This window comes from Manacus vitellinus, unplaced genomic scaffold, assembly GCF_001715985.3.
Source record: "Manacus vitellinus isolate BGI_N305 unplaced genomic scaffold, ASM171598v3 scaffold_0_pilon, whole genome shotgun sequence".
In the NCBI taxonomy this organism is placed as follows: Eukaryota; Metazoa; Chordata; class Aves; order Passeriformes; family Pipridae; genus Manacus; species Manacus vitellinus.
In genome coordinates, this window is record NW_021938789.1 from 43,229,574 (window position 1) to 43,254,600 (window position 25,027).

Consider the following 25,027-nt stretch of genomic DNA (forward strand, 5'->3'; position numbering starts at 1 on the left):
TTTATTTTTCAGACTGTCTTCCCACTCAAATATGCTTCATTCAGAGGCATCAAGTCCTCAATGCCCTAGGCAACTCAAGAGCCCAATTATTTCCAATCTGATGGACTGTTTTAAGCAAATACCCTTTTTCATTTGATACCATTTTCTTCACACGGTCCACTGCTTTCAGTCTGGGGAATAAGAATTATTTCCTTCTCTATTTACATTTAAAGGTGTAAAAGAAATGAATACAGCTATACCAATATAGAGAAAATATGCACGAGCTTCATACTAACAACTGGAAAAAGACATTCCTGAGCAGAAGCTTGCTGAAAATGGTTTTAACAATCATTTTGACTTAAATCACTCTGCCCTCAACATCTTGCACATTCAGGATCCAGTAGAGCTAAAACATGAAAGCAACTCACAGATATATTGCTTAAAATACTTTTAAGTCAAAATTGCTGTAACAAGAATATATTGTTAACTTGTAACAGAGTGGAGAAAAAATATTATGACACTGATAAGCAATGACCCTTGAGGCTAGCTGAGAAAACAAAACACAAAACAAACAGCAACAACAACAAAAAAACCAACAAACAAACCCCAACAAACAAAAACTCCATCACTTTACCAACCCATTTCTAAGGCCTTAAAATTTTTAAGAATATCCAGTATTAAAAATTCAGGTTTGGGACTTTGGTTTTGCTTGATTTTATAGATTTCGGACTTATCTTCCAACAGGTTTGCCAAACAGAATAATAAAATTTAAACGTAACTGGAGAATAATACAGCGAGTGAATCATAAGGACATACAAAGCCAGGATGCTGTATTGAATCCCTGCTGCCTCACCTCACTACAGAGTTCATGGAAGTATCCTGAATCACAAACTTTGTGAAAAGCAATGATATCATTAAAAAAAATAAATTTCTGAGTTAAAGAAACAGACAGAGCAAGAAATGTAAATATTACTTAGTTTGCAGCAGTATTTTGTTCATTTTGCCAGCTGCTAAACCCAGCTCAGAGAACCTTACAGGTCAGCCTAAGGTTATAGAGCACTTCAGCAGTGTTGCCATGTGCTGGTTGGCCGTGCACTCGTAATGTGACCTAACAAGCAATAACGCATAAGCTCGCCCCTGTTATCCACTGCATCCATTCCCAAATGCAGTATGTGCTGTATGTTAATACTTTACAGTATCTCTACTGAGGATGGACCAAATACTGAACTTTTCGCTCACTGAAGTTTATTGAAAGGCATAATGAATGTTCTACAATCCAAACTAAGGCAGCATTTACTTTCCCACTAGTAACAGCCGTTCCTGTGCAAAGCTCAGTAGATTCTCCGTGCCTGCACTTCCCAGGCTATTACAGCGTTTCCTCCAACAGTCCACCATCACGCCTCTTCCAAGCCCTCATTCCAGGGGAAGGGCTGCATGCAGGAACACAACTAATTTTGGATAGACCCCTTCGGGTGCAGGCGCGTCCTCCGCTCAAAGCGCGGTGTCTGCGTTTGCAAAGCCGCCCTACAGTCACAGAGCACGTCGAGCCCTGCGAGCAAATCCCACGCGCGAACTGAACCACGAGTTTAGCGCCGCTTTCCGCAGCTCGCGGCTCCCATCCTGCCCCTCCGCAAAGAATCCCAGCTATATCCCACCTGCGTTAGCTCTGGCGGCTCGGAGACGATTAGTAGCAGCAAATTAGCGGGGCCCTGCCAGGCTCCCCCCCCCGCGCCCGCTCCAGGGAGCTCGGCCCGGCCCCCGGGGGAGCCCCAGGGCGTGAGGTCGCCAGGGCCCAGTGGCCTGGTGGCTGGCGAGGGACTGCCGGGGTGAGGAACCCGCGGGGGCGCTGGGAGAGGGCGAGGGGAAGGGGCAGAGCCCGGGGCAAGGGCAGAGTCCGGGGCAGACCAGGGGCAGAGCCTGGGGCAGAGACAAGGGCAGGGGCAGACCAGGGGCAGAGCCTGGAGCAGAGACAAGGGCAGGGGCAGACCAGGGGTAGAGGCAGAGCCGCTGCGGCCCCCGCGGGACACTCACATGAACCAGGAGCCGCCACTGCCGCCCGAGCGGAGAAGAAGGACCCGCTGCCCGGGGCTGCTCCAGCGAGCGCCTGAGGTTTATAAGCGGGCGCCCGCGAAAGCTGCGCTCAGCAAGCACCGGGCTAAAGAGCACCCAACGCCTTGTTCCCAGAGCACTGGCGGAGCACGCGCGTACACGGCGGGGAGGGGGGTCAGAAAGGGTGTTAAACTCTTTCTTTGTAGTTGTTTGGTTTGTTGTTTTTTTTTTAGAGACCCGAACGAAGTAGAGCTCAGGCATCGTGCAGGCCGCCCCTGCGGTCCTACAGCGGGCGGCTGGCGCAGCGGAGTGACGCCGGGGCGGGGAGGTGGCCCTGGTGCAGGTACCGCCGGCAGCCTTCCCCATCCCGATCCCCATCCAACACCCCTTCCCCTGAGGACCCCTGGCTGGCGAGCTCATAGCGGCACAGGGCTGATCAGCCGGGTGAAGCTGATTTCTCTCCTACAAGGTTCAGTCCCTGAACAGCCGCTTCTGTCGGAGACATCAAATGGTGACAAACCCCGTCTTTGTATCTTTGTAGGGAACACTGGTGTAGCAGAGCGGGCAGGCAGCCTGTAGGCAAAAGGCACTGATAAGCAGGTAAAAGGAATAACGGGTAAAAGAAATAACAGGTTTATAAAGGAGAGAAACGGGGATGAAAGTCTATTCTGATCTATCAAAATAAATACCAAAAACTGTCGTTTTTTTTTCTTCGTGCCGTCCAAGTGTTGTTATTTTCTCCCACTGGCTGGATGTTCAGCTGCAGGTGTGAAACTCGAGGTGTCCGTGTAAATTTCACCAGTTCTTATGCCTGGTTTTCAGGGCAGCAACCTTTTCATCTGTGTAGTGACCTTATAGATGCTCCAAACAGCACCAGTAACTCCTGTGCAAATATAATGCAGGTATAGAACATAGGATATTTGTGTATATATGACAGAATTCCAAATATTGCTGAGATACAAGCCATCAGCAAAGGTTAAGAAATGCTCTATTTCACTTGAGTAAAGTGATGCTTTAAAATGCCCCCACAGAGGAATTACTGTTTAGCATTTTCATGAAATAACTCTTTAAATATATGTTAGGTACCTATGCCAAAAGCACCATGTTACCTGTCTGGGTTCCCCCCCTTCCCCCCAAAATTCAGTGTTCATTGAAGGTAAAAAAATGGCACCAGAGCCTTGTCAAAATCTGGTTTCCATATTCTGTTTATCTTGAATAACAGTATTATAATTAAAATTTTGGTATACTTTTATATTCATCTATTGCTGAACTGGTGTAGCTGAAATCCAAAGCAAAGTGTTTCTTTTCTTTACTGAATTTACTAGTTTGGACAGAATAATGACAATGTTGATTATTTTCTCTTAACTGTGCCTTACTGCCTGTAATTATCTGCCCATGACTTCATAGTTATTCTTTATTTGTAGTCAGAATGCTTCTTACTTCAGTGAATGTTAGAGAAATTAGAAAATCTTGTAAAAGAATGTAAAAGATGTTTTAATGTTATGCCACGGGGGAAAATATTTGATTAAACACAATTCTGCTTACATTTAGATTTTTTTAGCAATCTTATGGCATTTGTGGCAGATGTTCAGTTTATACTGCAAATTAAAAAAAAAAAAAGTGAGGTGAACTAAATTTAATCCACAGTTTCCCCCATCCCCTGCAAAAAACTAAGTTGATAACTTAATAGGTTTTATTATTATTGTTATTGTGAAATGAATGTGCCCCATCTCATTATTGTGATTATCCTAGCAAACTCTTACTTTTTTTTCTGTGGTCCCTTCCATAGGAATCTGAATTCAGCTTTTCTTCAATACTCATTATGCATTTTAATAAACTTTGTGTATAGCTGATTGACAATGGTTGACAGTGGGAGATAAATCACAGTTTGGGGGGGAGTTTTGGGAAGTAGCAGCACTAGGTAAAATTGGATCTTCTATTTCACTTACTTTATCAAATTAATAATTCCTATGATTGCAGCAGGAATATTGTAAGACTTAAGAACAAAGAAATTCTGTGAAAGAATTTCTTCTTATGAAATGGCCTACTTTGTTTAAAATACTGTGATTTAATGAAAAGCAGTGTAAGTACAGGATGGTCAGGCTACCTGCTCTCCTGGAATTGTTCTCAATTACTTTAAAAGTAATTTAGTAGCAGTTCTGATTATAATTATGTTTTAATGCCGAAAAGCTGCCTTCATTAGGTGGGGAGTGTTTGCACCTGGATACTGAAGAGGTGTTTAAATAACTAGCCATTTCAAATTACTAACAGGTATTAGCACATGGCTACTTGTCATTTTTTCTGCACATGGACAGTTGAGGAGAGCCACAGCTGTGTTTCACTGGGTGGTTTTATTCAGATTGGTCTGCTTGTATGGGCAATATTTGCTTCTGAGAGATTTATACATTTTCTTAAGAGCAAAGTTCTAAGTGTCCGTTGACTCAATCACCTTAGCACTGCTACAGTGAAGAAACTTTAAATGATGGATAGAAAAGACTGAATTCTGAAGAAAAAAATATTTGTTCTCTGAGAGCAGTAGGTATTCAGAGGAGCAAATAAGTTGCTCAGGAGATGAGGAGCTCCATGCTGTATTTTATTTCTGAATCTTAGTCATGGACAAGCTATCTAGTGCAAGATTTTCAAAATGGTGCTTAATCTGAATATTAAATAGGAATTTGTAAAGGTCTTTTTTTTCGTGGCTGATTTTGCTGAGAATTTTGGTTAGTGTGTTTGTGTACTTTAAAGGTTTCTAAGGGAGATTTGGACAGAGGCAAGGGAGCTCAGGAAGGCCATTCAGAGGTGGGATGCAACAAATCCACTTCTGGACTTCTAATCTTTATGCCAGACGTATTTCACAGATGTGATAGACTGTCTCTCATATATGGAATAAATGGTGCTTTGGAAACAGTGACTCGGTAGTTTTAGATGACACTAATAAGGCAAGTCTTCATTTCCTCTTCCATCTTTGCTGTTCTGGATTGTCAGAATTGAATTTCCAGAATTCAATCCCAAAACTGAATTTGCCTTAACTGTTTGCAGTGTCAGTTTAAAATAACAAACCCTTCTTTTTCTCTTCCTGTTTTTATTTCAAAGTAGTGGGGAGGTTCTGCAGGATATAATTCATTCCTTCAAGTCATAAAATTAATGCAATATGTGTCTCTTTTACATAGTACAAGTGAGTTCAAGGTGTAAAACTGCATTTGGTGACCCTAAGGACGATGTGTAGCACACTCATGGGTTTATAGTTCTGCCAGACTTCAATGTGGAGTTAAAGAAAAACAGACAAAAAAACCCACAAAACAAACAGAACCCCATTTAAAATGCTTTCATGGTTTCCCGTAGAATTAATTCTATAATAAGAGAACCTGTTTTAATGCATACCTTTCAAAATTCCTTATTGATTCCTTGAGGTAGGTGTCAGGAAAGATTGCTTGTATCATGTCTTCCTTTCTCCTGTCTGCTTTCTAACCAAAGGAAGCCAGGGATAAGTTGAACACATTGCAGTTGGTGTAAATCATCCTTGTAAGCTAAGTGATGTAGAGTGCAAGGAAAGTTTAATCTCTTAAAATGGTTTATTGAATTAATGAAATTTAACAGTTGTTTTAATGAAAATTCCTTTCTAAATGTCAGCTGAATGCAGGTACAATGTATTAGGGAATTATTCTCTAACACTGTTTTTCTACAGTAAAAATGAAAACATCTTCTCTCAGTAAATATATTGTATTCTACATATGTACATTTTTAGAGGCATAATGCACCTTTCTGCTTAGATGTAATTTTACTCTCCTTTCCCTCAACTCTGATCCTAATAACTTGGTTTTCTTTTATTTTAGAGCAAATATTAAGAGGACCATTGTGCCAAGCAAGATTATAATTCAATCTCTAAGTCAAACTACATTTTCTAGATGTTTAATATATATTTTCTTCCTGAAGCTGAGTAGTTCATTTGGCAGACGTGATGTTTTTACAGGAATGTGGGTCTTGTTATAAGTACACAGCTAAAGGTTTCCAGTTGGAAATTGCTGCGTGCCAATAAATCTTTTTGCTGGCACCCTGTCCAACTGATGTCTTTCCAATGGAAAATTCTAACTGTAATTTCCACTGTTCGCATCCCAAAATAAATAATTTACTCCCCCAAAAAAATGAAATATTCATGAGATATGAAAGTGTTCTGTATTTACAAATAAGACTTTTAATACAAATACTATTATAAAAACTACAATGCTCAATGCTGTTCCAGATTTATTTTCTTCCTTTTTCAAGTTTGATTCCTTAATTCTATGCATTCACATTTAATATGGTGATGTTTATTAGAATGTAAAAGTACATATCTCATGTCCCTATTTCTTCAGAGGAGGAAAAAAATCACAAATATATGCAGTCATTTCAATGTGCTTTGTATCTTAGATTGGACTGTATTAGTTCAAACACAAGTACATTCCATAATTTCCATTTGTCTAGACTTAGTAAATATGTTTGGTTTATAAATATCTTTGTGCTGCCTATATGGAGTCACTCTCAGTTGGGGTTCATGAAATAAATTTAGTAGTTTTTAACTGGGAATGTTATGCTTGAGACAAGAGTGTTCCCATAGAGAAAGAATAATTTTGAGACACTAAATTATTAGGTGTTCTGTTTCTCCTGCGTGACTTCCTCAGGAGAGAATCCCTTTTCCTGAAAGCAGCAGGTTAATTTTGGCTTAAAGAAGAACAAAAAAGTAGTGAATAGCTTCATTAGTGTTCTGCATAATATTCTTTTTCTTGCGTTTTGTTTTGTGAAGCACCTAAAATGTTAAAAAATTATCACATCTGATTTGAAAGAATTATGTCGCATTTATACTTTAAGCTTGATGTATTATTTCTTTTATGGGATTCAAATCCTGCGTGTTCTTCTTCCTCATTTCCTGGAGAACTTGCATATTTACCTCTGCTCTTCAGAGCTTATAATGACTGTTCTGTGGCTCACAAGAGAGTTGCTTTCCATGTCAGTGGACTGGTTTTGTTGATGGTATACATAGATGCCTCCAGACCCTGTTCTGTGATGTTGAAGTGATCTGGATGGTGCTCTCCTGCACAGGTTTGTTAATGAAGTGGATGTTTTTTTATTCTATGGCCTCTTTTACGACAATACGTGAAAGTGCCATCTGCTTCACCATCACAGCTTCCACACCAGGGCTCACTTAAGAAGGTATAAGCTTGGTATAAGTTTTTATCTCTGTTTGTATATGTATCCTTGTACACAAGTACAAATGTGCTGTGGGAGTTAATGTGTTTGGATAATAGTCCCTAATGATAGATTGTACTGTCTCGAGTCACCTGCTGGGCAATCCAGAAATGAGCTGAGCAGAGGCTTGATGCGGTTTTTGGAACTTGTTGCCTGAGATTAAATTTGTAGTTTGTTAGTAAGAAGAGTTCAGGCAGTTTTACCTGAGGCCTCTCTGACTGTGGAAGTGTCTGTTAGTTGTGCATGGTTTAGATTTTCATGTTCTTGAATGGTGTAATGGTTGGTTGTGGAAAAATGCAGAGAAAATGTTCAGCTCACGCTGAGTAGAAATGCCTAGTTCAGAGGAGAGAGCTTGTTCCTGCTGGAGAGAAAAGTGGTCATGAAAGTGCTCCTGGACCTAATTTCAGGATAATTTATTTTGCTTGACTGTCTCACAGAAATATTTAACATAGATTACTTTCTTAATTTGTTATTGATCCAGTGTGTGAGCTAGCAGCTTTACCCATGGATAGGGAAAGGAATGGTGGTAGGAAAGAGGACTGTTACATCATAGCTTTAAATATTAGGATTGTTGTAGTATATAGATGCTGGATCATCACTAAAGCTATGGTAATCTGGACTTGTGGCCTGCTGATACAAGGTGGTATTCTAGAAGAGTGTTGTCTGTTTAGTGCCTTTACTGTTTTTTGAATAAATAACCTACTATATTGAAGTAGTTATCTGAAGATTGCTTGTATTAAAGCATGTATCTGCTCCTAAAAATAGTTGTATTTGATTCTTAAATCTGTGTTTAAAACTATGGTTATATTTTCATCTTTAAATGTGGTGTTTATGACGCAGCAGCACTGTAGTATTATTATTATTGTGTTTATTATTCAAAAATGTCCCTTTCTCCCATAACAGAGGGAAAAAAATTAATTGCATTAATTAGTAAACAACTAGGAACCTGTATACTTTGCAGATAAATTTTTACTTTGTATTCTCTGTTTAGGGAACACAAATTGCTCTGAAGAGTTTAAGATTGTGTGAAAAAGATGTTTCCTTTAAAAGACTCTGTGATGGGTGCCTCCACCTTCTTTGCCTCAGCTCTACCACATGATGTTTGTGGAAGTAATGGTCTTCCTCTAACACCTAACTCCATAAAAATTTTGGGGAGATTTCAAATCCTTAAAACAATCACTCATCCTAGGCTTTGCCAGTACGTTGACATTACCAGAGGTAAACATGGTGAGTATCTGTTTAATAAGCAAATTTTATGTATGGTTACAGAGTTATATTTTTGTGACAATATATTGTAAGGTGACTGAGCAGAATACTGCCTTCATAGCACCACAGTGGCTGGGTTTCAGTCTTAAAATTACTATATACCTTTGCTGTGACTGGCAGCATTGGTGCTTCTGTTTCTTCTCTGTAGAGTTAAGGCAGAGGATTGTTGTTTGTCCTGTTCTGTTGTGTGTTACACTAACTGATAAAAGCTAAGTACTTTCTTCTTTTTATGCCTCTCTAAAATTCTTATACTCAGTTGCTGTTCCATGTCTTTGTGTGGGACATGGAAATATGTGTATTTTTGATGCTGCACTCCTACACCCATGCTGTAATCTTACGACCATTTTCATGGGATGGTTGGGTTTTTTGTACTTGATTTTCGTCTATTCTTGTTGTCTCGGTCATCTTGTGTTTTGGCTGCAAGCTTCCAGTATTCTTTTTTTTTCTATCTCTTTAAGATTTCTCCCACTAATGGTTATTTTATTTTAGTACAGCTATTTTTTGTCAGTAACTGTTATCACACTTATTGTTAGCTCAAATAAAGCTTCAGTTGTTTTTTTCTGCTCTAGATGATCTTATTCTGTTGCAAGATCAGCAGGACTACAGCCCTTAATTTCCACAAAAAGGCTGCAACACCTGTGAAAATTTAAGTGATTGCCACCTTTAACTTTTAAATCAGCAATGTTCCCATATAAAAGCACATTGTCTGTATTTGATTAGCTACAGGGTCTCATAAGGTAGAACAAGTAATTTTTGTCCCCTTTAGAATGCAGTATGATAGAATGTTTAAGATTTTTAGAAGATTAGGATATTGCCAGCTCCAAACACTGAAGTATTCTGTGGGGCAGGGAGTTCTTTATGCACTTTTCTTTGCTCTCAAACATGTGAATTTTTCATTTATGCAGTCAGGAGATCTATAAAGTTTAATCACTTTCATTTGCTTTTGCTAGTACCGCTTGAAAGAGAAACTGGGATTTTCTTACAATACTGTTTAGGATGAAAGGTTAGGAAGCATTAACTAACGTAACATTTAATGAATCAAAAATAACTAGAAAACCGTGACCTTTTTGACAACAAAGAGTAAAATGAAGATTTTGTGTGTATAAATATGAAGGAAAAAATACTCTCTGATAATTGAAGTAATTTGATGGATAGCAAATAAAATGTCTAATCATGAAATCAGGAGACTGTTCCTAATGGTTAGAATAGCAGCTAATAGATTTCAAATAATATGGCAAATTTGGTGGCAAATTTTCTCTTTCTTATACTAACAGAACTTTCAATTTGGCATAATGATTTCTCTCATAATTTGGCATAATGATTTAATGTTTGTGGGGGTTTTTTTTTGCAAATGCCAATTTCTATTCTTACAGAGGAACATGAGAGCAGACTAGGAAAACAGTGCAAAAAAAAAATTAGATGTATGCATCCCCCCCAGAAGACCCTCAAAGGGGAAATATATTAAAAAAAACCCCACATTCAAATGTGGGTTGGTTTTTTTTTTGTAAAATTGAACGACTTTTAAGTCTTTCCTAGCATTGCAGGAGGCAGTCTCAGAATTTTTTCCTCCAAAGAAAGCATAAATGGTCCTTTGATTTTAAAAAGGAAGAAACAGTTGAATTACAAGCATTCCCGCTTTAATGTGATGACAGGTGTTCCTCAGTTTTCTATTTTTATCTAACTCTAACAGTCATCTTACAAAAATGTGTGTGAGATAGTTTAGTTGGTTTGATTTTGAATCTGTACCTTGAGTACTGGCTCATCTATGAGTAGCAGAAGCAGCAGAGCCTAGCTACTTTAGGAGTCTTCTCACACCCCCATGTAACATCTTATACCTTTGTCTTTTCCTGCTGTATGATTGTTGTCTTCAGTGCAACGATAGCTTTGGGTTTTCCTCTCTATTCAGAGCCAGCCCATCAGTCTTCAGAACATGTGGGACCCCTGCAAGGACTATAGATATTTGTTGGGCAAGAGGTGCTGGAGCTTGTTGGCTCATCAGGACAAACTCCTGTGCTCAGCCTGAGTCCCTTTTCTCAAAGCTGGTGTTACTTTGAGTCTCTTTTGTCAACCCAGCTACATATTTCTGCTAATTTATAGATGCTTATTTTGAGACCTCTATTCTTCAGTCAAATCTGATTGACACTGGCTGAGGACTTCAACATTTGTTAGGAGATTACTGGATGGATGGATTGACAGTGCTTCACATGAGGAAATTAGAAAGATAATCTGCTATATCTCATAAACAAAAAATAGTGGTGTTATCCATAAATTGTACTTCTTTAACATTTAATTATGTATAATTTTCCATACAGTGTATGTCAAAATTCTTTAACATCTGCCAAATAGATATAGTGTGAAGTCTATACTCCCAGGATCTCATCTGGATTCCAGTTCTGCTATACCTTTTTTTTTTTTTTTCCCTCCTATCAGAGAGACTGGTTGTGGCAGCTGAACACTGTGAAAAGAGTCTGGAAGATTTGCTACGTGAAAGAAAGCCTGTCAGGTAAGATGTCAAGCTAATTCAAATCCACTCATCATCATTTCACATATCATCTGTGGGAAAGTCCTGGACAAATTTTTTAACTTTTACTGGATTATATAAATTTTACTCAGTTAAAATTTAACCTAAAGACATTGTTTATCAGATAAAATATGTGCCTGAAGAGGGAGTACTCATTTCCATGCAATTCTAAAAGCCAGAAGAGTTACAGGGAACTTGCTTATAAATTAAATACTTTGTAACTCGTAAAATCTTGTCTGTCATGTGATAGTAGCTTTGGGTTTTCTTTTTAAAAATAAAACCAGGCCTATGACAGGATAAGGAACTTTCTAAGAATTAGTTTGACAATTAAGTCTGCCGGATCATGAAATACAACTTTCACTAGAATGGATAGAATTTGGTGTGTGTTTTTTATATGCAGAAATCTATTAATTTATCAGTTAGAAAGTGAACAAGATGTCAGATATATATGCCAGGGTGCTAATAAGTGATTTGAATTTGAGTTTATGTAGTCACTTCAGCAACACTTTGGTCAAAACCAAGTGCAAAGGCTGGATGTCAGGCCTGTTTGCTTAAATACTAGGATAGATGGAGTAGTTGAGCTGTATCTTTAACGAAACAAACAAAAATCCCAAAATCCCTGTCAGGCTTGTTGCACAAAGTGTTAACTGTCATTTTAAAATCTGTCACTATTACCTTTGAAGTAAAGAAGTGGTATATATGTAGCACAGAAGATGTGAAGAGTGGAAGGAGAATAACATTATTTTTTTTCGGGAAAGCTGGACATTGTGTGCTAACTGATTATTTCAGAACACAGAAAATATATAAATATAAAACACATTTAGAAAAATCCAGAGTCTCCTCATTTTACCTTTTGAAGTTTATAGCTTAAGTTAGATTTCATCTCTCTTCATATTTATGCAAATGTAGAGATGATAATTAATCAGTAGAATAATTGACAATTTTTTCCCGGTTAACATGAGGCATTTCAAGTGGGCTGTGTTTGATGAGGTACTATGCTTCTGTGACTTCCTGTGACTCATCCCAAATTAGGTTTGTATAAAGGGAGTAATACTGGTTCTGTAGCTGTTTGAGTCTTGCAGCCCCTAAATAGGATGCTAACAATGTCTGGCAGAGATCTGTCTAAATGAAAAATGCCCTGTGTTTGTGTTAGCATTTTGTAAGCTTAAGCTTGTATAGCAGTGTGTGTTGCAGAGGACTATAGCTTGAGGAATGTTAAGGAACTATGGTTTCCATTTTTTCTTGAGATAGAGAGGTGGTTAGGTGTAAAGGGTTTTTCATGTGTGATGTGTGTGTGTATATATATATATATCTTATAGTTCTTCACACAGTTTTGCATCAGGTTCCTATTGTGCAAAGTTCCAGAAATAATTAAAGCATCAGAAACTTTTTTCTTTCCTTTTTCGTTCAGTTCTCACACTATTGTTTGAACATGTGTGTTGGTGTTAGATGAGGAGCAGCCCAGACTGCCTGCTGTCTCATGACTGTTTTTGAAAAAGCATGCATGTAGCTCTTTCAGTTTGGTTCAAATTCCTTGATACAGTATGCTTAAGTAGGTTCTCTGGCAAAACTTTCTCAAATAACAGTGGTCTGTATGTACCTCCATTATGCCCCTCTATACTTGCATGTGTTTTGTGGCATCCAGAAAGGTTTTTGAGATTTTTTTGGTTAGTTTGGTAAGGTATGTGACTTTGAGTTTTGCATGCTGAAAGAAGTTACTCAGTTTGTGACAGTTACCTCAGCTCTTTGGGCTGTGGCTCTGTTGAGAGTAGTTGCACAAAGCCTGGCTTTATTTCTTCCCTCTTGTCATGAGGAAGTTTTTACTGAAGTAAGTTATTCTATTATCTGATCTTTCTTCTAATGAGCCAATTGGAATTTGTTCTGGAAGTTATAACACCTGAGGTATAGGGCTAAAATATAGCCTGTATGTATATCCATAGCTTTAAGAGACATTAGTGACTCATCTGCTGAAAATTGCAGCTTTTGCAGTAGTAGCTAAAAAGATAAATTATGTTCACTTCAAATGAAGTTTCTTGCAAGACTGATGTTTTCCTTCTATTTTTTTTAAATGAAAACAGAATTTTTTGATTCTTGATGAGACCTAGAAATTTCCAGAAATAACTTGGATGGACCATTTCCCAGTTATTAGTTATGTGATCTGCCTATATCAATTACCTTTGGAGGGAAGTCTTTAGCTTTTTTTATGTGTTCTGATTGTATTGGTCACTGGTAGCATAGTTGATTACACATCCAGAGTTGGTGCATATGCTATTGTAATTAATTTTATAAACTGTTTATGGAATGTGAGAAGCTGCTTTTCTGGTTTCTTGATTAATTTTCCTTACACTTGCCAGTAACCTAAGTCCTTTGCACCTGTACCACAAGCTGATGTAAAATCAGCAGGAAATCTTCTATTATGTTAGTGCTGAAGTTCAAGACATTACATGATGGACTGTCTGTCTTTCTATACATATTGGAAAACAGGCCATACAGTTGTTTGGTAGTTATTTGCAGTTAGTCTTTGCTGAAGTCATGCATCAAGTAGGCAGACATTCCTCAATATATGAATTATACTTAAAAAAAAAAACTAGGGAAGTTCTTTCTTCAGTTAACCTCAGACTTTCCCCAGGTTTTCTAATTCTGATGAATCAGTTGCACATAGGAGCCAAATACTGGAAATTAGACCTATACTTTACCTGCTCTGTCACAATGCAGAAAGTCATTTTACTGAGGTTATCACCAAAAATTTTCTAGGAGCTGGACCTGTGTTATATTCAGGAATTCATTCATTCATTACTTAACAATAATGTGTAAGCAGTCCCCAGGCATTGCAGAGATGGTTTGTCATTGTCCTCAAAGTTAATATGCTTAACTTCACTTTCAAAGATTAATGCACGTAAGTGTTTGGTAATTTACGGCCATATTATTTTCTGATTTGAGTTTTGCACATTTGGGATCCTGGATTAAGCCTCTGCTGCTGTTAAAACTCTTATCAGGTAAATTTCAAGAACTCTCAAAAGGATGAAATGAGTGTCAGCTCTTGCAATTCTTACCATACATAACTAGATACAGGAAAGGAATTTAATGTAGCTCTTCTTTCTGTGTTTCAGGGGATAGCCACGTGGACATTGTACCTACAATTAATGCTTCTAAAAGTGACATTAATCCCAATTTTCTGTACTGTGCTTCCATAGGGCATCACAATAACAGCAGGAGAGCTCTTTTGGACTTGTGTGCCACGGGAAACTCAGGCTGCAAACATGGATAAGAGTTTTAGGGTAGGATAAAAATTTTAGGCATTGATAACCCATTTTTCACCAGACTACTGTCCATTGTTCTCTGTGTGAGAGGTTGTAGTCTGGGTCGTTGTTTCCTGTTTGTTCAATCTCAGTTTAGTGTCCTGTTTGTTGTTGCGCTCAATCAGAGAAAGTATGCACTTAATTTTAGTTTATAACAGTCATGTTAGTGCAGAATCAGCTCTCTGAAGTATGTTCAGGAGTGAGTTAAATATTTAAAGAACCATGAATTTATGTATATAGTCACACAAAAATAGTAAATACCTGATTTAAGATCATAATAGCTTACTGCTGTTCAGAGATTTGAAAATGTGCCTCAGTCTGACTGGCTTCCTCCGTGTCTTCTTGCACAAGCAAGGATTTTTATCTTGTGAATGAATTGAAAATAAGTCACAAAAAAATTATGGTGGGTAGACATTTTGTACTTTAACAGTCTCACTAAGGGTAGTGATAGTCAAAATTTTACTAGCTCTTCAAAGTTGCTAGTTATTGGAGCATTGTTGATGCCAAAGAGCAGAATGTAGGATGTACATTTATCTTTAAGGTTCTCCATCTTTTAAACATGTTTCTAACTACTCCTTTGAGATACTTTTTCCAGACAGTGTTAAAGGAGTTATTTTCTCTGCTCCTGTGCTGTTATAATAGGAGTTGTGAGCATTTCCTTTTCTGTCATGCTTGAAGTGTATTTCTTCTTTGAAGAAGTTGTTCTGCACTTGTATTCATAATAATAAAAATGCCAGCAAATACTGACATTCAGCAGACTTTTGGCACCTACAGTAGAGTTTCTGGATTGGTCTTTAATTTGTGGCTTGGACAGTCTAAGTCTATTCCTTTCTTCAATAAAATATAGTTGTCATATGTTTTGAAAGTCATGGTATTGAAAAATTACTAGTGAACCATCAGAGATACAAGGTATAGTTTGTTATACATGGAACATTTGATGGGAAGCAGACTGTGTCTGCAGCTGTTTACTAGTTTGGAGAAAACATGATCTGTCTGATTTGGATGAGTACGTTTTATTGGCTGTATTAAACAGTTGTCTTCATTGATTGAACTAGATTTCTTTATGCCATCATTGCTGTTAGTGTCCTTTTGGCAAACTTGAAGTGAAACTGAAGAAATTAGATGGGGAGGAAAAGCGATTTCTGAGTAGCCAGGCATTCTTCAAAAATATTGTAAAACAGGTGCAAGTCATCAAAAGGCTGAAGGTTTTACATGATTTGCCTTGAAGAGCTGCATATGAGCAGAGTTTCATAGACTGAGTATATTCTGCTTTGAATCAAGTCTGTGTTGGAAATTCACATGAGAAGTCCATATGTCACAATGAGGCCACATTTGGCAAGGATAAATTATGTAATAGTAAGATGAAGTAGCATTAACAAACAAACTTAAAATTATTTTTTTTCCTAAGCATGTGTGAGATTCTATAGTTAGGGCATTTAGTGTCTGTAGACTTTTCCTTTAGTTTCTTGATAATGCTTTAGTTCCAAATCTATGATGAAACATTATACATTAGTCCAGACTTGTTTATATATTGTCCAATTAATACTTTTCTTCATGTAGAAGTATAGTTTTATTTTTGTAAGTAATTTTTAGTCTGACTGCAAATCTTTCTGTAGCATTCCTTTTAGCATAAATTGTCTCCTGGGACTGCCTTTCCTCTCACAACAAGAAAACAATTGGCAGTTTTCTTGAGGTATTCGAGGTGGACATTGTTACTCTTGATGTTTGAGTGACTTTCTGGGTATGGAATCAGATTCTTTGCTTGTATAGTTGGCTGCAATGTTTGATAGCAGCACAAAGACATTTCAGTACCTATGTCCATGTCTTCCTTACATGTGAAGAGTAACAGTGAGTGCATCCTTGTTTCTTTTCTTTCTCTATTCCAGGAAAAAGCAAAAAGAGAAGAATCCTACTTTTTGAGATGGATAGTCTCTGCTTCTTGCTATTAAAATGTAGATACAATAGCTGTATACAATATAAAGTCTGGAGATGTGGAAGAGGTGTGTTATTGCTTCCTCTGTAGTTGCTTGTAGATACTTCATACAGATTCCATGCTAAAAGCAGTATTAAAGGTCTTGAGCTGAAGATGAGTTATGCTGAGTTAATTGAATGCAAAAGTAGTGGAAAGTTTGGAGTCTACAGTTTTTAGTCAAAGAGGATGTTGAGTTTCTCTCAAACAGAGCAAACATCATCCTCAATAGGAGAGTGGCTTCATCCTGAAGAGATACTTGTGCAAGGAATCGTGTAAGGAACATGTTAAAATTCCATTCTACATGAATGAGCAAATTAGTACTAATGAGCTAATGCCTGAAAACCCAAATGTCAAATTTGTGTTGTGCAAATCTTACTGGAGTTAAGGCACATTATTTATCCTAATATCAATTTATGATAGTTGTGTTTAGAGTAAAAATTGCCTGTAGACTGTGAGAACAAGATATGGTTAGTATATGCTTATTCCAACTCAATACAGTATTTGACACTCTATCCTGATTTTAGGAAGCAAAAAAAAGGAAGAGCTAACACTCACTAGACTTGCTATACAGTGCATTGTTCTACAATGGGATTTTATTTTTAAAGTGCAAGTTCTTGCCTTTGCAACAACTGAACAATGTCTTCAGGAGAACATTTGTCACTAATTAGGGACAACTAGTTTATTTAGATGCATTGATATGCTTAGAAACCTCTCTGTCGTGGTTTGACATGTGGATGTTCTCTCCTTGGGTTTATAACTAGATAGATACCAGGGAATTGGAGATTGCTGTGATAGAAGTGTTTAGAAGGCTGGAAGTTCAGGATAGTTTTAAGGTTTAAAATGTTGACTTTATTCATTAGCAGCACACATTTTGCTAAAGGTTAGCTCATGCCTGTAATTAATTATCACTGTGTTCACAAAACAGAAAATTTATAACACTTACTGCAAATTAGCTGTGAGTATACAATACTATGGAGCTGATGCTGTACAGTCAACAGTGGCATCTATGGGCCATGGTGGTTCTTAGAAGCCCCTTGAAGCTTCAAGGTGGAAAGGCTTGAGAGCTCTTTGAGTGAAGTGTGGACTGGTCTTTCTTCTACTGTTATCTATGCTTGATGCTTCTGTGTAACCACTCACCAGCCCTTGCACAGTGTGGTCTCTTGTGCTCCCAGCATTGCTTGTTTTATGTTTTGCCAGTCATACTTCCTATGTATTTGGGAGTATGCCCTGCATATTTACAGTGTGTTGTGTTTCTCATGCCCTTTCCTCAGGCAACTTTTGTTGTGTGGATTTCTCCTACATGCAACTATAGTCATCTCTATTTCCCCCTTTGGTGGTGACATTTCTCATATCACATTTAATATTAATTGTATACTGATGGATAAATTTCTGCTTTGTAGTCAGGCATCTGCTTTGGCTACACGTAAGTTTATGGTTACCTCTCCAGATAGGTGTTTCCTCCCTGTTGTGATGACATGTACTAGTTTATAGATCAAAGTGATGCACTTCCTAATGGCTTTTAGAATGTTAGTTGTTAGCTATGAAATTCCTAAAGCACCATTGCTTATTGGCCTAGTTGCAAAGTCTCTTTGATCACTTGCATTTGCAGACTGTTCTTCTCAGAACTTTCCATTCTGTTTCACTTTTAAGTAGTGTCTGTACCATTGATACAGGGATACAGATTTTTTTGAGCTAAACACTAAAATGTACCTAGGTAGGCTTTTAACCTTAGATATTTAGATTTTTTTAAAAATTACATAATAGCCAAGTTGTTTGTTAAAATAATACTGTTGCAAAGTCTACTGATCTACAGAAAATTCCTGGCTTTAGGACAAGATCTGTGCGGTGTTGCAAGGTTTGTTCATAGCTTAAAAAATTGTTGCAAATTTATGAAATGGGGGGAAGGGGTTTAATTAGGAATGTGTCTTGTTACTAATGCCTTATCTTCCTATAGAGGTGCCTGCAAGAATTAATAACAAAAAGTCAGTCCTGTCTGACTGCAAGGACAGCATTATTTATTGTTAGCCAGTCATGATTTCTAGAATTGTGAGTTCAGTTCATACTGCCACACAGCTGCAACAATGTTAACTGCATTAATAACTACACTTCATTCTCAGCTTTTCTTTTAAAACTTTTCATTGATCAGGTTATTAATGAGGTTTTATTTTCTAGTGATTCTGAAACCTCATTTTTCTTCTGCTCTTGTAAGCAGATCTTGTAAGATCATAAACAGTTGGTACAAGTCAATTCCAACTGTTTTGCTGTTGTGGCATTTATAAAAATAATAATACACTGTCTTTGCTTTTCTTTATAGGGAAAAAAACATTTAGCACTGTGAAACCATGTTACAGTCTTCTGTATTTTGTGCATAGCATGTTCTTGAAAGGAGAGAAGCTAATATGCAAACAAATTGGCTTAAGGAAAAAATATGGATTAATTTTTTAATAAGAATTACTTTTGTGGATATTCCCCAATTCATTTTCAATGCATACATTTGTTATAAAACCAAGAACTATATACTATAGGAATGAAAGCCTCTGTTGAAAGACTCAACCAAAAGCACTGTTTACAAATAAAATATATATAGCTTTTCCCTGTTGTGAAAAATGTAGCTTTAAGCAAAAACTTTTTAGAAAGCTCCTTCTCAGTAATGATATATCAAATTCCTCTGCTTGCAGTAGAAGTTGAAGTATGTCAAGACATCTAGTCTTGTTATGGCATGGTTGCAGAGTTTTTCCTAAGAGCAAGTGTAGATTATGGCCCACTCCCCATCAGAATTAAAACTTCAAAATGCTGCTGTTCTGGTGATTGTTTCTGAAGAAGTATTGCTATGACACTGATCTTTGTAGCAGATAATCCTCAGCTTTGGTAAAATCACGGTTGTCTTTATCAAGTAGATACAAGGTTACACCTTCCAGTTTATGAGTTCTGTCTGGATAAAGACAGCAGTGACAAGAGGAAATCCTTGTGTCATCCTATTGAGCTAAGCCTGAATTGTATAGCAGTTCGGGTTGAAAAGAGGCTACTTTAGTATCTGAAAATAATGTACCTTGAGCATATGAACATTTGTTTTATGAAGAAGTGCTTCAAACATAGACTGTAGGGTAGCCCACTGTTTTTTCATGTGTGTATGGCTGTGTATTACAAAAATGTTTTCCTTCTGGCCTTGGTATGTAGAAGAAAGCTGCACTAAGTTAACTGTAGCATAGTTAGGCAGTTTTGTTAATATTCCAGCCCACTTCCTTTTTTTCCTGGCAAAGACCATGCTAGAAAACTCTGTGCAACTCTTTCTTAATAGGAAGGGGCAGAAAAGCAGTGATGAAATTAATAAACAGTATCCTGTTAGCAAACCTTCAAAAAACAGTAATTTGGAGTGGCTAATGCAAAGACTACTGACTTGCTGACTTGACAGAATTGCTGCTGAACAAGCATATGGCAATGTCTGTTTTAAGAGTAGTATTTAAAGCTTTGAATAACTTTTGGATGTTTATTGGGTGCATTAATGACACAGGATGGACAGTTTTGGTTAATTACTGTAACTTTTGATAACTCCGTAGGTTCCATTAGAAATTAATGCCTGGACATCAAACGCAGTTTTTGTTTCTCAGTGTGGATTTGTTAAAGGTGTCATCTGATTATAAACAAGGAGATTGGAAATCATATTTTTAAATTCTCTCTAGTGAATGATAGTGATGACTATAAAAGATTATTTTATTATGTTCTTCCCTTTGAAAGAGCACTTTCGATGTGCTCGAGGTCAACATAGTGTTTTATAACTGACATTAGGTCAACACTTAGACTTAAAAATTGTACTTTAAAAAAAAGCTTACATTACACTAAGCAATTGATAATACGTATTATAACATAAGCTTTTTTAAAGTGTAATTTTTTCCTTCAATCATTTATATATTTTTGATGGAAAAATGTGGAAGAATGGTGTTCTGTAAACTTGGTCTAATTGAAGTTGTAATTTTATGTTACTAAAAGACTCAAAAATCTGTAGTGGAAGAGGAGAATAATGGGCCAAATTATGTTCTGTTAGGTAAGTGCTGGGTAGATATCCCCAGCTCAGAATAGAATTTTTATGTAGAGAGTGCATTAACTGATACCTGAATTTTTGATAGTCTTAACATGCCAACTTCAGCCATTGGACAGTGTCTTCAGAGTGTGCAAAGCAGAGCTTCCTCTTTTAATAGTTTGTTGAAGCGATGTTGTGTGCTTGTTTAAAGGTAAACCAGCAGGGGAAATGAACCCAACTCAAAAGAGAGATTATAAATCAGAATAACAATTTAATAAAACAATACAATAAATATGATTATACAGACAAACAATTGTTTTTAACCCAAATGTATAACCCAGCACCCTGGGGCATGAACAGAGTGGTGTTCGTTGGGCCCCCTGAGTCCAAAGTAAAAGGAGAGAGGAAAAAAACCCTGTTGGTGAGAGTGCTGTTGCAGTCTGGTCGAGAGTGGTGGTTGCAGTCTGGTTGAAAAGTGGTGGTCTCAGTCTGGTTGAGAGTGGTGGTCACAGTTCTTCTCTGGATCCCACGAGTGGTTAAAAAAGTCCCAAGACTCCAAGATTATATATATCCTCTGGTTCAGGGAGGAATGCCCAGTACCTCCCTCAGGGCAGGGAGTTCCACAATGGGTGTGAGGACAGGAGCATTCTCCTATCTCACAGGCCTCTTAACACCCAGTTTATAGCCCGAGGAGTCAGGCTGCTCTGGGCAGATGGTGTAAATGGTCTATTGATAACAGTTTCTGGGAAATGGCATGGAAGGCTATAGAATACACAGTTTTGGGTTACACCCATACAGTGATGAACTGGTCCCAGCTGTTCTAACTAGGACATGTTGCAAAGATTTTTTCCACTAAAATAACTGTGCTCTCAGATAGGAAGGTACTCCAGATCTCCACAGCCTTCTGGCTGTATGGAAGTAGCTAAATGTGTGTTGACCGAATCTTTACTTTGCTGGTGTAAAAATAATACCAAAACAAGAAGAATAATTCTTGGTCTCCATCTTTGCTATTTATGTTCCTCAGAGGTTTTCTTGAAGGAAAGGGAAATAGATTTCCTCAACTTCAGCTTTCCTACATTACAAAAATCTCAAATCTGTCAAGTTGTGCATCAGCAAAATTTCTCATCTGTGTGGTGCTACAATGAGCTGGGTGAAGAGTAGCTGGCTGAGTGTAGTAGGGTGAATTTATGCTGATACTTTTGGTCTGTGTTTGGCCCCAGACACCTGCAGTAGTTTATATTCTCCCTGCCAAGTTCACTGATAAAACAGTGAATTCATCCTTGGAGGGAGAACTTCTGTATAAACTGTTTTAATTTGTGTTCTGTGATTGGCTAATTGTCCGCCAAGGGCATTTGAAGGAGAAAGTGATGAGGAGGGGAGGAAGGCTCAACCCCTGACTCAATTAGAAAAGACCCCCAAAGCAGACTGCATGTGCGTTAGGGGATTTCTGAAGTTCTTATGCATGCGCAGAAGAGATGCACTTACATAATAGGGGGTGGGACTGAGGGCCTCTGGCTGGGCAGTGCTGGCCACACCTGGGAGGTGGTGGTCACTCAGTTAATTGTATAAAAGTAGATAATGCTTTCTTGGAAGCTGCTAACTTCACACCAAGGACAACGTTGCCTTTGGCAGGGACGCCTGCCAGTTTGTGAACTCGCTGACTCTCCAAGGATGCAGCTTCTGCTGTGGGTAATTATAGGCATGCTAGGTCAGTAAGATAACTTTATGGGCAACAGCTGGGTAACTGGAGAGGTCGTGCTGGGGGCTTATTTCTTTCCTCCTTCCTCCCTTTTGGGTTTGTTTGTTTTGTTGGCCACCTCTTGGTAATAAATATTGGTTTTTGTTAAGCTTTTAGCGGTGTCATGGTTTCAAGTTTCAGTATGTCTCGAACCCTTCCCTAACACACTGAGAAATAATGAAAATGTTTTGTGGAGCACCTTGCTTTGGTACTTGATACACACTTTCACAAGTCTCTATAACCACCTTTTATACTGCCCTATACGCTGAAAGGATGTGCTATCCCTAGTAAATTACAGGGATCACATGGACTTTGAAATGTATGGTATTCTTCCTCTGAACTTTATTTTTCTGCAAAGTCAGTGTTGCCAACTCTTGCCAATGTATTGTAACTATCATTTTCTGGTTTGTAAAATGATAGCTTAGTACAGTTTTTCACTTAGATGTGATTACTTCACAATATTTTCTTCATTTTGGAAAGAAAAATTTTACTAATGTAGCTGTAACCGTGAGCTTTTGTAATCCTTCGCATGTCTTCCTCATAGTAGTAGAACTATTCTTTTTGAAGTAAGCCTCATGAATGTGTGGACCTGCTGGCCTTTCTCTATTATTTATTTATTAGTCATTCTGAATCAAGCATCTGCCTTTTCTAATGGTTCCCACTGTATGAAGTTGTTGGGTTTATTTTCATAACAAAGGTTATGATGAAAAATCCGAACCTCTGATTTTGTTTTACCCTCAACTCTCCAAACTGAGATGTGATCTTTGCTAAATCTATTACTTTTTTGGTCATATGTTTGTAGCAAGGTTTGCTTGCTACAAAAGTCACTTGCGGAATTGTTATAAACTTAGGTGTCTTTAAAAGCATAGAGTCTGAGCCAGATGCTGATCTATAGTTGCCAGCTGGCATTTTGGGATACAAATGGCAATTGTTTTTCAGATACGTCTTTAACATGGAGGAACATAAGGAAATTGGCACTGCCTTCTGTGTGACCATTCATCACATCTTTAGAAGTCACTTTTCCTTCAATGATTGAGTGGTTTAAGACTGGTACCATTTACTACTACTTGTACCATTTACTGCATAGTAAACGTTTCATGTCAAGGGCTCTATGCTTTAGAGATACCCTATGCCTAGAAGTTTAGATGCTGGTGCATTCACATACAAAGGAATGATGGTCCTTCCCTAGAACATGGTATTTGATGCCTGGTTTGGAACTGACTTAACAAAACACCCCCAAGCAGCTGAAGATCTGATTTAGTGCCTTTTATGGTAGAGTATCCTAGCTGCATTTAATTCCCTTATCTCCTTTTTATATGTTATCTGATTGTTTTCCTGGGTCTGTCAGACTGAGATAGACTTTGTATGTATTTGTTCAGATGGAGTCCAAAAGAGAACAAAATAAAGATTTTTTTGGAGATCTGACTTCAACTGATCTTAATTCTACTCCTACATTTTATGAGTTGACTCCTTTTGGAGAAGGAGAGAAGAATGTGAGATGTGTTGTTTGCTTCACTGAAATGCTGGCAATGTGAAGTGTGGAAAAACATGTATATAATGCTATGGAAGTTAAGTTCTTTATTGTATATTTTGAGGTCATTGTCTTGTTTTTTCTTTCATTAGGTCTTGTTCTCCTGTTGTCACCTGTGCCTCTATTTCTATTGCGTTACTTATGTCAGAATGTATAGTCAGTGAGAAGAATGCAGAGTCTCTGATCTGATATTAAATGAGGGCTACTTTGCCTAATCTTTAGTGATTGAAATTTTGTTGATTTCATTGCACTTTTTGGTCCAATAAAGTATTCCTATTATATCTTTTACATATGAGCCAGCTGAGCCTAAAATGCAAAAAAAGTCTTTTTTTTAGAAGTTAATCAGGGGCAAGATTGAAAACTGGGAATATGGATGTATCTTTCCTGTTCTGTGCATTAAACCAGATGGCACTAAAGATTTCATTAAAATTGTGCTTTATAAGGTGTGCTTGCTTTTCAAAAGGACTTTGTTCATTTGCTCCCCCATCTTTTTGGTCGAATGCTGGATGTCCTAAAGGAATTCAAGGTGCAATGTATGAATTCTTTTGTTTTATGAGGAGCAGGTACACTTAAATCATTCAGAGTGATAATGATCTGAAAAGTCACCTGTCTTTGTGTTCAATCTGCTCCATATATGTTGTTCTTTATCTGTGCCTTTATGCATTGTTTTATGGACTTTTTTATCGTACATTACAAGTTGAGACCTTCATAAAAACATAACATCATCCGTGTTGCTTTTAAAGTCATACTTGCAGCTTAGAATTTTAAAAAAGGAATTAAAGGACTTTGAGTTTCCTCAGATGAGCAATACAAACTTGTTGAAGATATCCTGTGTGAAATAATTCCGTGCATGAGTTAGAGACTTCCTGAGGACTCTGTCTATAAAATTCTTTTTTTTTTTTATTTGTTCTCTGCTTGTTGCATTCCCTTCCAGTTCATTTCATTTTGATAATGTGAATGCATTTCCAAGTAAATTGGCAGTGTTTACAATCTCAGTCCCTAGTGCCATTTTTTAATCAAACACATAATAAAGTGCTAAATAAACCATTCCCACCTGCATCAAACTCTTTATGTTCTATATAGGGTATTTTGTAATTTATTTACCCAGGAAGACCCAATTTATCTGCACATCTGGTTTTCAACCCAGTTCTGCTTTTTATCCAGTTTTCCAGCTGGTTGATTGAGGCATAAGGAGGTCAGATGGCTTTCTTGAGGTCAGGGTAGTGATTGTCTCAGCTGGGATTATACCCAAACTTTATCCATTGCTGTAACCACTTGGCCACACCACTCCTAGCCAGTCTATCCACATTGTTGGCAGTAATGGAACTAACTGCAAATGTCATTTTCTTTGTTTTATAGTTTTGCTTGTATTGAAATATTGTCACTTTTATTAGTTCAGAAACATTACATCTGTTAACAACCTGGTTCCCT

General features: G+C 37.6%; 2 protein-coding genes across 4 annotated transcripts in view; one reads left to right on the forward strand and one right to left on the reverse strand.

Moving 5' to 3' along the window:
* AIMP1 (aminoacyl tRNA synthetase complex interacting multifunctional protein 1) overlaps window positions 1-2,082 on the reverse strand; it is a 38,969-nt gene extending 36,887 nt beyond the window's left edge. Inside the window, exon 1 of one of the 2 annotated variants that reach the window (XM_018072439.2) lies at window positions 2,011-2,082. In XM_018072439.2, the coding sequence (XP_017927928.1) occupies window positions 2,011-2,012 (2 nt within the window). In that variant the 5' untranslated portion in view covers window positions 2,013-2,082. Of the gene's footprint in view, window positions 1-1,634; window positions 1,689-2,010 lie in introns of those variants that run through there. The other variant, XM_008933198.3, reaches the window with a different exon arrangement.
* A 268-nt stretch (window positions 2,083-2,350) lies between these two features.
* Window positions 2,351-25,027, forward strand: part of TBCK (TBC1 domain containing kinase) — a 100,051-nt gene continuing 77,374 nt past the window's right edge. The window contains exons 1-3 of one of the 2 annotated variants that reach the window (XM_018072455.2): window positions 2,351-2,628; window positions 8,243-8,478; window positions 10,948-11,020. In XM_018072455.2, the coding sequence (XP_017927944.1) occupies window positions 8,286-8,478; window positions 10,948-11,020 (266 nt within the window). In that variant the 5' untranslated portion in view covers window positions 2,351-2,628; window positions 8,243-8,285. Of the gene's footprint in view, window positions 2,629-8,242; window positions 8,479-10,947; window positions 11,021-14,232; window positions 14,317-25,027 lie in introns of those variants that run through there. The other variant, XM_018072463.2, reaches the window with a different exon arrangement.